Raw genomic sequence first — 16,121 nt, forward strand, 5'->3', positions numbered from 1 at the left:
ATTATTATTTAAATGATAAAATATTAAAACATGCTGCTGTGCAGAGAGACCTGGGTGTGCTAGTGCATGAGTTGCAAAAAGTTGGTTTACAGGTGCAACAGGTGATTAAGAAGGCAAATGGAATTTTGTCCTTCATTGCCAGAGGGATTCAGTTTAAGACTAGGGAGCCTTTGCTGCAATTGTATAAGGTGTTAGTGAGGCCACACTTGGAGTATTGTGTTCAGTTTTGGTCTCCTTCCTTGAGAAAGGACATACTGGCACTGGAGGGTGTGCAGAGGAGATTCACTAGGTTCATCCCAGAGCTGAAGGGGTTGGATTACGAGGAGAGGTTGAGTAGACTGGGACTGTACTCGTTGGAATTTAGAAGGGTGAGGGGGGTCCTTATAGAAACATATAAAATTATGAAGGGAATAGATAGGATAGATGCGGGCAGGTTGTTTCCACTGGCAGGTGAAAGCCTCAAAATAAGGGGAAGTAGATTTAGGACTGAGTTTAGGAGGAACTTCTTCACCCAAAGGGTTGTGGATCTATGGAATTCCTTGCCCAGTGAAGCAGTAGAGGCTCCTTCATTAAATGTTTTTAAGATAAGATAAAGATACATCGTTTTTTTGAAGAATAAAGGGATGAAGGGTTATGGTGTTCGGGCCGGAAAGTGGAGCTGAGTCCACAAAAGATCAACTATGATCTCATTGAATGGTGGAGCAGGCTCGAGGGGCCAGATGGCCTACTCCTGCTCCTAGTTCTTATGTTCTTATGTTATTAGGTTAGCATGGCGCATACTACTGTGCCGAGCCAGATTCCATGGGCTAAACAGAGGCCCCAGTTGGCGCTGCGGTGTCCGCCCACGCATGTCCTTCCCCGCACCCCTGCCCCATCGGTATCCAGCACCGTCAGTGCCTCCGGTCCTCGTGCCCATCCCTTCTATCAGGGACTACTGCCCTCACTGCATGGTCTGCTGGTGGGTTCCGGCCACCGGAATGGAGGTGGTCGCACTATGGCGGGGGTGGAGTTGTAGGGGTGTGCGCATCCATATGGCCGGTGAAACTGTGTTGGACCATGGGCCGAGGTGAGTGAGCTGCAAGATGGCTGCCGTAATAGCAGTTGGTGCTTGGGCACTGCCGCAGTCCTGGGGGGGGGCACACCGGCTGCTCGGCCTGTCCCACCTTCTCTTCCCCTGGCCCTGTCAGCTGGGCCCTCGCTGCAGCCAAGAAGGCCGGTGTCCGGAACGGCAACCTGCTGTCAGTCCAAGCCATTTCCTACTTCCTCTCTCTCGCTCAGCAGCCACGATGCCAGGTTCACCTTTGAAACCACAAGTGAACCACGCCATCGGGAACTCGACCCATCGGAGGCATTGAATCTCGGGGGCCACAGAGAATAGGGTGTCAGGCCTACTGTTCTTTAACCCCGCACGGCTAGCGACGCATTAACAAAATTTTCGGAATGCCGGAGCATCCAGATTTGGTGTCAAACCGGCGGCAACCGCGATTTTTGCATCGGTAGCTATTCTCCGCCCAGTCGCTTTCTGCAATTTCGGCATCGGCAAGCGGAGAATCCCGCCCTATGTTCCTCTGCCAGAGCTGAATTGCATCTGACTAGCGCTGTCATCCTTCTCCGTGCATGATGAGAATTGTGAGGGAACACCATCAGTCCATTTTGAGTGTGCGATCTTGTAGTGAAGTACACCCCCCCCCCCCCCAAGTGGTTTTCAGCCCACCAGCCCCTGATTTTCTGGGGGCCCCCTCACCCCAGAATGGGGGTGACTCGGCCTGCCCCTGAACAGGGACCCACTAAATAAGGACACCCACCCTCCCCAGACACCCAGAAAAGAGACCACTGTCAGGAATCCCCCTGGAAGAGAGACCCGTGTTGGGAAGCCCCCGAGAAAAAGATGCCGGTCTGGAATCTAGAGAGCAGTCCAGTCAGAGGCAGTAAAAAGAATCACCTGGGCAGTACACCTGCTGGTTCACGCAGAGGAAGCCATACCTGTCAACTCCTCGAAAGAGAAAACCAGTCAGCTTTGTTTAAACCCCCTCAGATCTTTGATCTGCAAGCCATTCATTCATTTCTCTTTGATATTAATTGACAGCTTCCGCACGCACACACACAGCTGTCAGATTTGTTCCATTCATCTTCCTTCACGGTTGAATAACTCTGAATTGTGACAATTTGCAACATATGTGCCCTTTCTCCTTACTATCTACTATCTACCACACCTGTGCCAACTTAAGTGTTATCTGTCTTATCTTTCGCAGTGTACTGCTTCATCCACATGTTTCCCCAGACATCACATCAGAAGTGGAGGCACCCTGCTGCATTTCTCGCCCTTTGTGATGTGCTTGCCGTTTGTCCTCTGGTTGTCCTGGGCCTGGGCCTGGGTGGGTCTGGCTGAATTTCGGATGTCACAGTTGATGACAGATTACCCTGTTCTGCCCACTGCTCAGCAGATGCATGAGTGTCAGGTGGGGGTAATTTGGAAGGGCTAAGATTTTCCAGTGCCTCCCTTAAGGCGGCGGCAGCATGGGTCTCATCACTGCCTCCTGATGCAACGGTCCATCAGCAACTCGGCACTTGTGACCCTCGTGGTGGTGTGGGGTCGAATTGTATGACAACAAAAAATTGCAAGCCATTAGCACAGTGGTTTGTCAGATTGTGTCAGCATAGAGTACTTAAAGATCTGAACGGCTCTCAGCCAATCCATTAGACACAGTGTGGTATGGGGCCATCCTAGTGCGGTGTATGCTGTTGGTTTAATTGAATGTCTGAGAGTCATCCCCAGTAAAAGGAGTGCTGTTGTCAGATATAATATGTGGTAGTATGACTAGTACCTGGGAGTGTGAGCTGCTATTGGTGTAGAAGGCTCGCTGCCCATTGGCCCAAGTGATGTCTTCTCATTGGTCGAGAGGAAGGTAGCTCCGCCTACAAGGCTGAGTATAAGAACCCGTGTTGCCCAGCAGCCATCATTCTATCTGTACTCACGCTGCTGGGCACACTTCTTGTAGATTCAAGCCTTCGATTCGGACTACTCCTTCGTTTCTGTGTTCATTGATCGCGCATCATAATGGATTCCAGTAGCCCATGTATAGCAAAAGCTTGGTGCAAGACTGGTTGTAATCCACATCTCCAGTCTGGACATTCACTTGAGTGGCGTCCGCCAAAGCTAAAAACAGCCTGCCCAAGAAAAGGTCCACATACTCAACGTGCACCCGGAGCCATGGACGACCTGGCAATTCCTGAGGGTGCAGAGTGGCCGATGGAGTCAGAGACTTTTGAGATGGACAGGGAAGACATTGATGTCCCATTTCTTCGTAGGCTTTATCAATGCCTGGCCATGATATAGAGCTGCGTGCCAACACCTTTATCTTCGTTTGCCCTGTGTGGGCACAATGCAGCTCCTGTGAGAGAGGTCCCCCTGGCTAATGACAGATCAGCGATTCATGAGCCCCACAAGATCACATCATCCTTACACGTCAGTTCATCTTGGTGGATTAAATAGGGTCTCAAGTGCTCAAATTTCTCATTGTTGCACCCGTTCTGTATCATCTGCTTGACCTTTGAAGAGGGTCCAGTTACAAATGTGGCCAGCAGACACTGGCAGGGTGCCTAAGCAATTCAGGGTCAATATGGCCCGGGTACTGGTGAAGGCAGTACAATTTTCGGCAGGGGGAGTCGGCTCACTGCATCTGCATTGGCAATCCGCATGGCTGGCCACAGCTGGAAAGCATAATTGTAGGCCACCAGCAGCAAGGCCCAATATGCACCCTATCCAAGGCTATTGGTAGTATAGGCTTGTCCTCACTCAAAAGGCCCAGTGGCAACTTACGGTTGGTGACTATATCAAATCGGCATCCATTCGCATATTTGTGGAATTTCTTCACACCATACATGACTACTAAACCCTTATTCTCGTTTTGAGCATTGTTCTGTTCCGCTTCTAAAATGGTCCACAAGGTAAAGGCGATGGGGCGCTCAAAACCATCTCCCATCTTGTGGGATAAAACTGAACCTATACCGTGAGCACAATCAATTCCCAAGGTCGAAGTGAACTAAAAGGTTTGAGGATTGCAAACTTTTTTCACCAAACAAAAAGCTTCTTCTTGAGGCTCCCTTCATTGCCACCGTTGATGTTTCTTTCGTAGCGGGTATAATGGTGCCAATGTTGTGACTAAATTCAAAATTAATCTTCAAAAGTCATTTACAATGCCCAGGAAGGATTTTAGCTCACTTGCATTCTGTGGTTCTAGTACTTCAAGGATTAACTTTGACTTTCTCCTCGAGGGGATGCAATCCTGTCATATCAATGCAGAAACCTAAATATGTCACTTCTGAAACCTGAAATGTACATTTTCGTATTTGAGGTGGACTCTCGCCTCCCGAAACCTTCTTAACAATTCCTCCAGATTGACATGTGCTCTCCAGGGTGGTGCCGGTGACTAAAGCATCGTCAAGGTAGACCATCATTTTAGGAATTCCTTGAAGGAGGTTTTCCATTGTTTGCTGCAAAATAGCACAGGCTCATGTGAAACCAAATTGCAACCTTGTATACTGAAAAATGCAAGTATGGATATTTATCGAAGAAAACCTCTGGGACTTTTCATCCAATTCTAAGTGAAGGTATGCATGAGGTCTAATTTAGTGTAAGTGAGGTCTTTGCCAGCTTAGCGTAGAGGTCCTTGATCCAGAGGATTGGGTACCCATCCAGCTGGGATCCTAATTTGACGTTAATTTGTAGTCTGCACAAATTCATACGGAACAATCCGGCTTGAGAACGGGGACGATGGGAGCTGCCCACTCGGAGAACTAAACCGCCCTGATTGTGCCTAGTTCTTCTAATCTCTTAAACTCAGCTTCAACCTTCTGACGCAGGTCATACAGAACTGGGCTGCATTGAAAGAACTTCGGTGTAGAACTTAAAGTGACATAGATTTTGGATTTGATGGCTTTAACCTGGACTAGTTGGCTGTGAAAAATGTCCTCATACCTTCTCAGAACATCTTGAAGGACACCATTGGAAATTTTTTAAATTTCCACCTGATGCTGTAGCCAGTCCTTTCGGCTGGGTCCGTGACCTTCCACGACAACCAGGGGTAGATGGGTCTCTTGCGTGTTGCTAGTCCCAAGGATTTTCAGGAATTTCCCCATGTAAGTGGAAAGCTTGGCAAGTTTTATCTCCATCGCAGATATACTTGAAGGTCTCTTTCTCCACAACAGTCATCAAGGCCCCACTGTTGACTTCCAATTTTGAAGGTTTACGGTTCATACTGAGGATGATTTCAATTGGGGCCGTGTTGTTTAACTGGATGGTGTTCAAATGGTACATTGTGTGATCTTCCTCAGAGCTCCACTCCACTTTGTTCAGTGGCCGTGTGTGGACTGCCACTGCTGCTGTTTTACATTGGCGCATTTTGCCTTGCACGTCAACATGCTTGAATATGGCCCCTATGATTACAATGGAAATACTCGGCAATGGCAAGTCTCTTTGGGATGGTCCTGCCCACAATGATAGCAGTCCACCTTTGTCTTACATTGATGTCCTGTTCTTTTCCCAGACCTTTGACTCCAGTCCAGTCCCAAGGATTGTGTATAGTCTCTGCTGTGCCTGTTGATCCTGCTACACACCTTGCGGTCATACAGCCCGATACTTTGACTTCCCTATCAGCTGTGCTTTGGAGCTAAGTGGAGCTTTTCTCAGCACACTCCGTCGCCTGAGCCATCTCGATCGCTTTTATCAACGCTGTGGTAGTTTCAGGCAGGAGTTTCTTTTGGCTATTGAGATTATGGATTCCACAAACCAACCGGTCACACAGCATGTCACTAAGTGCAGTCCCGAACTCAGTGCTCAACGAGCTGATGAAGCCTTGCTATGAAAGTTGAGGTGGACTCTTCAGGGTTCTTAACGGTGGCATTTTATGCCTGGAAAACTGGCGCAAAATGGCCATCGATTCCCCGTTTTGCTGGGGGTTAGCATGCCGGGAGTATAGAGCACCCGGCTCTAACTGCTGATACGCCCCAGAGAATTGCCAGATCTGTGGCCGCGCATTCGCACGGTGGCGGCCTGCAGCAGCCATGCCGTGCTTCATGGCGGAGGTGCTCGCAGACCGGCCCGTGAAATAGTCCCCCCCTTCAGCCGGCTCGCTCACTCTGGACCGCCAAGCCCCAAATAATATTCTCACCTGCCCTCGGATCGGCTCTTCCCTGACTGTGGCGCCACTGGACTGAGTTCACAACCGTCACACTGAGTTCCCGACAGTTGAGACCACACGTGTCCCGCGCCGTTAGGAACCCAGCCTGTCCGGGGCAGAGCATCGAGGGGGCAAGCCTCAGGCAATGGCCTGAGGCTGTGGATATGTGGAGTACGCCACTTTGGAGGGGGCCGAGCATCGCAAAAGCGGTGCTGCCCCCGATTCAGTCGGGAAATGTGATTCTCCGGCCGTTTGCTGAACACAATTTCGCGTTGCCGACCAGAGAATCCAAGAAGAACTATGTGTACCAAATTTACCGTCTCGTATCCATTCTACTCTCCCAGAAATTATAATAATCATATTTATTGTCACAAGTAGGCTTAAATTAGCACTGCAACAAAGTTACTGTGAAATGACCCTAGTTGCCACATTCTGGCGCCTATTCGGGTACATAGAGGGAGAATTCAGAATGTCCAAATTACCTAACAGCACGTCTTTCGGGACTTTTGGGAGGAAACCGGAGCACCCGGAGAAAACCCACGTAGACACGGGGAGAACTTTCAGACTCCTCACAGGCAGTAACCCAAGCTGGGACTCAAACTTGGGACCCTGGAGCCGTGAAGCCACTATGGTATCGAAAAGCGCAACTTTGAAAATAACAAGTGAATATGACCAACAGCATGATAAAAGTGCTGGCACAGAATTGTCATGTTTACATTTGAGACAACAAGTTCACATCCAAGGTCCCACAGCTGAAGTGACAAGGATTTGTTCAGAATCAAGGTCCTATAGTCATTATCCACAAAGATGTAGTGGTGAGGAGTAACTGAGGATAAATCACTCAACCAAATCCCAAATGCAATCACGAAACATATCCAAGAATTACAATCCCACGGATCACTGTGGACAATTAAAGAAACCTCCAGACAAGGTTATAATCGCAAGATCGGAGTGTTCCTGCAGATGAGCTTTACGCTTTAGAGACTCCTTTTATTACAAACATGTATCAAAACAGGTTACAACAAATAAACACCCTGGGAAACATACTTCCCAGCAGTCAACGATCCAGTCTGTACAAATATTTTCCCCTTTTTCACCCCTCCCCCCTCAGGAGGAACAGCTCCTCAAACATGATCAGAAACATCCCCGACCTTTTCTCAAACCCCTCTGCAGAGCCCCTTAACTCATATTTTATCTTCTCCAACCACAGGAATTCGTATAGGCCCAACCAAGCCGCTACCCCCAGTGGTGATGCCAACCTCCACTCTAGCAAAATTCGCCACAGTGTGATCAGAGTGAAGGCCACGACATCAGCCTTCCACCTCTCCATGACCTTCGGCTTCTCGGAAACCTCAAATGCCGCCACCAAAGGATCCGGATCCACCTCCTCCTCCACCACCCTGGTGAAGACCGCGAACACTCCCGCCCAGAATCTTCCCAATTTTTCGCAACTCAAAATGTGCATGTAATCCGCTGGCCTTCACCCACACCTCTTGCACTGATTCGCTAGCCCCCGCCCACACTCTCACACTCAATCTGCTATCCCCTGGAAGAACCCACTCATTATTACCTGAGTCATATGCACACTATGCACCACCTTAAACTGTATCAGACTCATCCCTGCATAGGATGAGGTCCTGTTTACCCGACGCAGTGCCTCACTCCATACTCCCCAATTGATCTCACCTCCCAATGCCCATTCCCATTTTTCCTTGATCTTCACCACCCGCTCGCCTCCCTGATCCCCCAGCCACATATATATATTCCCAATTCTTCCCTCTCCTTCCATATCTGGAAGCAGCAGTTGCTCCAGCAGGGTGTATCTGGCAACCTAGGAAACTCCCACCAGACTTTTTGTGCAAAGTGTCTAACCTGCAGATACCTGAACTCGCTCCCCCTAGGCAGCTCTACCCTCTTCCTTTGCTCCTCCAGACTGGTGAATCCTTCCTCCAAATACAGATCCCTCACCTTGACCAGCCCCACTTCCCTCCACCTTCTGTATACACTATCCATCCCCCCCCCCCCCCCCCCCCTCCCGGCTCAAAGCAATGATTCCTGCACAGCGGCATTAGCACTGACATCCCTTCCACCCTGAAATGCCTCCCCAACTGTTTCCATATCTTCACCGTGGATTGCACCACCGGGCTCTGTGCATACCTACTCTGAGCCATTGACAATGCTGTTGTCACCGTGGCCCTCAAACCAGACCCCTTACAAGATTCCTCCTCCATCCTAATCCACTCTACCCTTCCCCTTCCCAACATCGCCGCATCTCATCCACATTTGCAGCCCAATAATAATGAAGCAGATTCGGCAACGTCCTCCCGATTCTCAACACCTTCCCCACCCATACAAAGTCCGAAATAATTGAGTCCAATTTCTGAAAAAAGGCCTTTGGTTTAAAGATCGGTAGAGCCTGAAAGATAAACAAAATATTAATTTTTTCCACTTGGACCCTCCCTGCCAACATCAACTGCAGTGTATCCCACCCCCAGAGATGCCCCAGGCCTCCTCCACCAGTTTTGTTAAGTTCCACTTAAGAACTTGATCGAGCCCCGTCCATTCCCTCGCTGCCTGAATCCCCAAATACCTGAACCTATCCCATGCTGCCGTAAATGGTGTCCCCCACTAAATTAGCCCGAGGTCCTTGCACATGCACCCATGAAAATCTCACTTTTTCTACAGAGGTGCTGAATAGACTCGGACTGTTTTCTTTAGCAAGACGGAGATCAGGGTGACCTGATAAGAGGCCTACAAGATTATGAGGGGCATGGATAGAGTGGATAGGCAGGCACTCTTTCCCAGGTGGAGGTGTCAGTCACCATTGGGCATAGGTTTAAGGTCCGTGAGGCAAAGTTTAGAGGAGATCTGCGAGGCAGGATTTTCCCAGAGGATGGTGAGTGCCTGAAACGCATTGCCAGGGGAGGTTGTGGAAGCAGATACATTAACGGCTTTCAAAAGGCATCTTGACAAACACATGGTTAGGATGGGTGTAGAGGGATACGGCACAAGGAAGTGCTGAGGGTTTTGGGAAAGGTTGGTATCAAGATTGGTCCAGACTTGGAGGGCTGACGGGCCTACTCCTGTGCTGTTTTGTTCTTTGTTCTTTATTCAGTTTGTACCCCGAGAACCCTAAAAACCTCCACAGCAGGCCAATAGTCCTTCCCATACTCTCCAGCAGATCTGAAACACATAGCAAGAGGTCATCGGCACAGAGTGACACCCCATGCTCCCTCTGACCTCTCATAATCTCCTGCCACTGCGCTGACCCCCTAAGAGCATTCGCCAATGACTGTATGGCCAGCGCAAACAGCAATGATGACAACGGGCATCCCTGCCTCGTACCCCTCTGTAAGTCAAAGCTCAGCAAACTCACATTATTTATCCTCACCCTCGCCATTGGTGCCACATACAGCAACCGCACCCATGCCACACATCTCTGCCCAAACCCAAACCTCCCAAACCCTCGAACAAGTACCGCCACTCCACCCGATCAAATGCTTTCTCCGCGTCCGTGGACACCACCACCTCCGGTACCAGAGCCCCTGACGGATTCATCACTACATTCAACAGCCGTTTTATATTACTCGTGAACTGCCTGCCCTTCATGAAGCCTGTTTGATCTTCTGCAACGACTCCTGGGACACAATCCTCCATCCTCCCCGTCAACAACTTAGCCAATACTTTCACATCTGTGTTCAATCGAGATACGTGCCTATTCGACCCACATTCCACCGGGTCCTCCGGAATTAGGAGTTAAACAAAAAAGCTGGCACACTGCCGCAGCTTGTCCACTTACATCTAAGCATTTCTAACAGTATTGTTGATCAAAGTGTGCCTCTTAACCCCAAACATTTTCCTCCATCTTCTGGCATAAGATCCATAATTCTTCCTGTACCACCTTACATGTTTTCAACTATCAGCAGCAAGTCTTTAAACTTTTCACTGTACAGCTCTGCTTTAACTGAGTGTAGGCGCCCAACAACATTTGCTAACTCTGGATATTTGATTCAAATAACGAGAACATCAGCCAATCTGTTTGATAATTATTAACCCGAGTTGACTTTATTATGTCAGTTCTCTATTATTTGGAACGCCTGTGAAACAGGCCTTCATTCTGTTATAGTTATATTGCATAATTGGACCTTAAATCTGCAGATAATATGTTACAGTTTTCTTTGCTTTATCAGTTTTCAGATTCTTTCAACTTTAATCCTCATAAATGGCTTTTGGTGAACTTCGATTGCTCTGCCTTATGGTAAGTTATCCAGATAAAACCCCCATTCAATTTTCTAAATTCACGGGATACACATCATAATGTTTGCAGCTGAAGAAGATTCTCTCTTTTCAGGAAAAAAACAACATAACCAACAGGTCAGGCATCTTCTGTGGCGTGAGAGCTAACATTTATGTTTGATGATCGTTAATCAGAACTAGAAACAACTTAGAAATGCAATAGGTTTTCAGAGGTCAATGGAGGAGGGTGGAAAATGGAACATGGGAGATCGTGGAGGATTCTCCCAAAATGGGGCTAAGTGTTGATGCTGTTGTGGAAACTGCAGAGTTTCACGACGGCGTCATCAGGCACCCAGGGGGAGCCATTCAACGCACCACAATGGGCTTGCACGGGTGCATCGTGCAACGCCCGACAGACCGGCTGCCGATTCGCCGGTTCTGTCATTGACACAACGTTGCGGCTGGCGTTAAAGTGGCCGATTGGCTTGCATTGAGCTTGGTTGGAACACTGCAGTAAGCTGAGGACAGAGATGTCAAAGTGAGAGCAAGATGGAAAATTAAAATGATGGGCCACTGCAAGCTCAGCGCAGTGCATGCAGAATGAGCAGAGATATTCTGTAAAATAGCCGCCCAAATTATGTAGCAGACCGCATTGCGAGTAGTGAATACAGCATACAAAATTGATAGATGGGCACATAGGTCACTATTTCACATGAAATATGTAAATGACCTAATCTGGTTTGATGAACAGCTAATCTGACAGCTCTGCGTTTGGACTGTGTAATTGGCTCCATAATTATGGTTAATATGTACTCTTGAAAGACGGTCTTGTGTAACCTTCGTAAATAGGGGAGGCAGTGGTATAATAGTGTAACAGTCGCTGGATAAGTAATGCTCTGGAGACCTAGGTTCAAATCCCACCATGGCAGAAAATTTGAATTAAAAAGAAATCTAGAATTAAAAATGTCTAATAATGATCATTGTCGATTGTTGCAAAGATCCATCTGATTCACTAATGTCCTTTAGGGAAGGAAATTTGTCATCCTTACCTGGTCTGGCCTACATGTGGGGCGAAATTCTCCGCAACGGCCGACGCTGGAGTGAAACCCGGAGCGGCGTTGCGGGAAATTCGGCGGCCAGGCCTTGACGCTTGCGCCAAAGCAGCGCGCCGAGAATGATGCGGCCGGCGGCGCCTAAGTGACGTCAGCCGCGCATGCGCAGGTTGGCCGGCTCCAACCCGCGCATGCGCGATTGCCGTCTTCCCCTCCGCTGCTCCGCAAGACATGGCGGCTTGATCTTGCGGGGCGGCGGAGGGGAAAGAGTGCGTCTCTTAGAGACACCAGCCCGACGATCGGTGGGCACCGATCGCGGGCCAGTCCCCTCACGAGCACACCCGTGGTGCTTGATCCCCTCTCTGCCCCCCACAGCCCCCCACACTTACCTGTCACGTGATGTTCACGCCGGCAGCGACCAGGTGTGGTTGCCGCTGACATGAACCCGTCAGGCCGCTCGGCCCATCCGGGCTGGAGAATCGCCGGTCGCCGGGGGGGGGGGGGGGGGGAGAGGGGGGGGAGAGAGAATCGCGGGGGGGTGCCAGAGCGGCCCTCCTGCGATTCTCCCACCTGGCGTGGGGAGCGGAGAATCGCGCCCGTGATTCCTGACCCAAAGCAATGTGGGTGACTTTTAAATGTCCTCCTGGATGTGCAATAAATAAACAAAATGTAGTTATTTTTGTAAAGAATGTTAAAGTTTGATTTTTAAAAATTATATTAATGACATCAGGAGTAAATACCTAATATTCATTCTATTTTATATTTTAATTTTAAGGAGATATTGCCAAGTTATGTTTAAAAACTAATGAAGCACTGTTATTGTTTTTCATCTGAGTGTCAATTATGCTGTGTGGATATTGCAGTTGTGTGTTCTCACACTTCTTAAATAGCAAAGTACTGTCACTGAAGAGATATTCTAAAAATGCTAATTTAGAATGTTTTCTTTTAATGTGGGATAGATAATTATTCCTGGGCAATGAATCTTTTATCACCTTTCTTACTAATATCATGCTCACTGCATAGAAGGAGGTAGACGTTCTGCAAATATATAAAAATCTAGCTATGTGAGCTTTGCAGAGAATACTAAATTCAAAATATGATGATTGTTTCTGTACTTCATTGTATAACCTAATTTCTCAGCATTACCTTTGCTAGGATGTGCAAGTAAATATATCAATTCATGAACATTTTGTCACTTTTAGGGTGAAAAGGAGATTAGAACTCATTGGAGCTTTCAAAATGGATCCTCTTTATCTCAAACATGATCATCAGAACTCCGGTACTTTTCACATTAGTATTTGTGATAATGGGCGGGTTTCTCCGATCCCTGCCAAGGGGGGGGGCATCGTAAATCCTGCCACTCCGACGCCGGCTGCCAAAATCTCTGGCGTCGGTTTTCAGGAGGGGGCGGGGATCATGCCGCGCCCGTTGGTAGCGCCCCCCCCGGCAATTTTCCGGGCTCGGTGGGCCGAGCGGCACCCTTTTCCGGCCAGTCCTGCCGGCGTGAAATGGACATGGTCCATCCAGGCGGGACCTGGCTTGTTGGCCGTACAGCGGGGTCCTTGGGGGGAGGGTGGGGTGCATGGGGGGATCTGGCCACAGGGGCCTGGCCCGCAATCGGGTCCCACCAATCTGCGGGCGGGCCTGTGCCGTGAGGGTAATCTTTCCCTCCGTGCCGGACTCTGAAAGGCTCCGCCATGGCCGGCGCGGAGAGGAAACCCCCTGCGCATGCGCAGGCAACACGCCAGTGGTTCTGCGCATGCGCCAAAACACGCTGGCAGTCCTGCGCATGCGCCAACTTGTGCCGGCCGGCAGCGGCCCTTCGGCGCCAAAACCTCCAGCGCCGGCCTAGCCCCTGGAAGTGCGGAGGATTCTGCAACTTCTGGGCGGCCCGACGCCAGAGTGGTTCACGCCGGTCTTTCCGTCTGCATGGGCCGCCCCGCCAATTGCCGGAGAATCCCACCCATTTTTTTTGAATTGTGGAGTTAATGGAGAAAATCTTTAACCTTAGTCTGAATATATCTCACATCATTAACGTTTCTAATTCATAGGAGCTGTGCACACCATCAGGTTTCAGGGTGTAATGTTGATAATTTATTTTACTAGATTTGCTTAACTATCTTGTCCATTACTGCAATTTTTTGAGAAAGCACAGGGTCATTAAGAATTATTTTTGTTGGTTTTGGCATCACCAATAGCAACAGGTGCAACAATCATTTATATTTCTGATGTGGAGATGCCAGTGTTGGATTGGGCTGGGAACACAGTGAGAAGTCTTACAACATCAGGTTAAAGTCCAACAGGTTTGTTTTGAATCACTAGCTTTCGGAGTGCAGCTCCTTCATCAGTTGAGTGAAGAGGTGGGTTCCATAACCACATATATAGACAAAGTCAATGATGCAAGATGATACTTTGATTGCGAGTCTTTGGAGAACACTTAACCGAAGATCAGAGTCTGAATGCCCTTGACTGCTGAAGTGTTCCCCGACTGGAAGGGAACATTACTGCCTGGCAATTGTTGTGCAATGTCCGTTCATCCATTGACGCAGCGACTTCATGGTCTCGTCAATGTACCACGCTTCGGGACATCCTTTCCTGCAGCATATAAGGTAGACACCATTGGCCGAGTTGCACTACCTGCTGGGTAGTGTTCTCACGTGTAATGGTGGTATCCATGTCGATGATCTGGCATGTCTTGCAAGGTTGCCATGGCAGGGTTGTGTGGTGTCGTGGTCGCTGCTCTCCTGAAGGCTGGGTAATTTGCTGCAAACAATGGTCTGTGTGAGGTTGCGCAGTTGTTTGAAGGCAAGTAGTGGGGATATGGGCATAGCCTTGGCAAGATCTTCGTCTTCATCCAAGACATGTTGAAGGCTGTGAAGAATATGTTGTGATTTCTCCGCTCCAGGGAAGTACTGGACGACGAAGGGTACTCTGTCGGTTGAGTCCAGTGTTTGTCATCTGAGGAGGTCGATGCGGTTTTTTGCTTTGGCGTGTTGGAACTGTCGATCAATGAATCGAATGCCATATCCCGTCTTTCATATGGGATGGCTTCACATTAAAGAAGCCATCCCCTTTGCACAAGCCCTCCATGTACACAGGATCTGCTCAGGCAAGGAGGAATATGACAAACATCTACAGATGCTGAAAGATGCCCTCGTAAGAATGGGATATGGCGGTCGACTCATCGATCAACTTATCGAGCATGCAGACGCTGCGACAATGAATGAACGAACATCGCACGACAATCACCAGGCAGGAATGTTCCCTTCCAGTCGAGGAACACTTCAGCAGTCAAAGGCATTCAGCGTCTGATCTCCGGGTAAGCGTTCTCTAAGGCGGCCTTCAGGACGCGCGACAATGCAGAATCGCCGAGTAGAGTACGACTTCAACCGGGACCTTGGATTCATATCTCATTACATTTACCCTCCACCACCTGGCCTGGGCTTGCGAACTCCTACCAACTGTTCCGGCATGAGACAATTCACAGGGCAGGGTGTAATTGAGAAATAAGAGGTGACTGAGGAGATATCCTTTGGCTACGATTAGATTGATAAACATGGAATAATGCGACTGCAGTCCCACCCAGCTGGAGGGTGGAGAGGCGTTGAAGAAGGATTAAATGATCAACTGTGTCACACACTACAGACAGTTCGAGAAGGATGAAGAGGGAGAGTTGACCTTTGTCACATTGACATAGAATGCCATTTGTGAATTTGGTAAGAGCAGTATGGAAATAGTGGAAACCTGTTTGCAGGGATTCAAGTATGGATCAAAATTTTACAGGCCCCACAGGCCACTTTGCAGGCAGGGAGGCCTATAAAATTACACAGGTGACTTTCCTGCCACTATCCTGCTTGTCCTTGACCTGTCTGCAATTTTACTGGGACAGGTGAGGCCTAGGGAAGTTCACACTCCCTCATTTACTCATACTTACTTGGCCAATTAAGTGCTGCTTCCCAACCAGCCTCAATTTTTCACAGGGTAAAGGAGGTCACTTTGCCTGGCACTTTGCCCTACTTGGCCCTCAAGCGAGAGAGTGAGGGATGTCACCCATCATGGACCCCCTTTCATGATCAGATGAACAACCCATGGACTGATTCCTGTGTTCCTTCCGCCCCTGCCCATTCACTCGACTCCCATCCTTCTCACCCACCCTACCCAATTGCCACCTACCCTATCCTCTCTGAAAAATCCCCCTCACCCATACACTGGTTCCACCCGGATCCTAGCTTTTCTTTGCTGGGACTGTAGTAGTGCCAGCCATGACCCCCACTCCCAGTGGTACCAATCAAACAGAATGGCCAGCCGCTCTCACAGCATTAAATGACTTCCCTGCTGCCCTTCAGGTGATGAGTGGGAAATGCCACCAACCATTACATTCTACTCATTGATTTCCAGGAAAGGCGTCATGTCTGTGTGGAGTCTGCACGTCCTCCCCGTGTGTGCGTGGGTTTCCTCCGGGTGCTCCGGTTTCCTCCCACAGTCCAAAGATGTGCGGGTTAGGTGGATTGGCCATGCTAAATTGCCCGTAGTGTAAGGTTAATGGGGGGATTGTTGGGTTACGGGTATATGGGTTACGTGGGTTTAGGTAGGGTGATCATTGCTCGGCACAACATCGAGGGCCGGAGGGCCTGTTCTGTGCTGTACTGTTCTA

The 16,121-nt window shown here is 49.0% G+C and overlaps 1 protein-coding gene across 4 annotated transcripts in view; it reads left to right on the top strand.

Annotated features, from left to right (window-relative positions):
- Window positions 1–16,121, top strand: part of LOC119966288 (aromatic-L-amino-acid decarboxylase-like) — a 195,394-nt gene that overhangs the window by 137,036 nt on the left and 42,237 nt on the right. For all 4 annotated transcript variants that reach the window (XM_038797742.1, XM_038797739.1, XM_038797741.1 and 1 more), the window contains exons 9-10: window positions 10,370–10,437; window positions 12,670–12,746. In XM_038797742.1, coding sequence (XP_038653670.1) covers window positions 10,370–10,437; window positions 12,670–12,746 — 145 coding nt within the window. The remainder of the gene's footprint in view (window positions 1–10,369; window positions 10,438–12,669; window positions 12,747–16,121) is intronic.

This window comes from Scyliorhinus canicula, chromosome 5, assembly GCF_902713615.1.
Source record: "Scyliorhinus canicula chromosome 5, sScyCan1.1, whole genome shotgun sequence".
NCBI classification, from domain to species: Eukaryota; Metazoa; Chordata; class Chondrichthyes; order Carcharhiniformes; family Scyliorhinidae; genus Scyliorhinus; species Scyliorhinus canicula.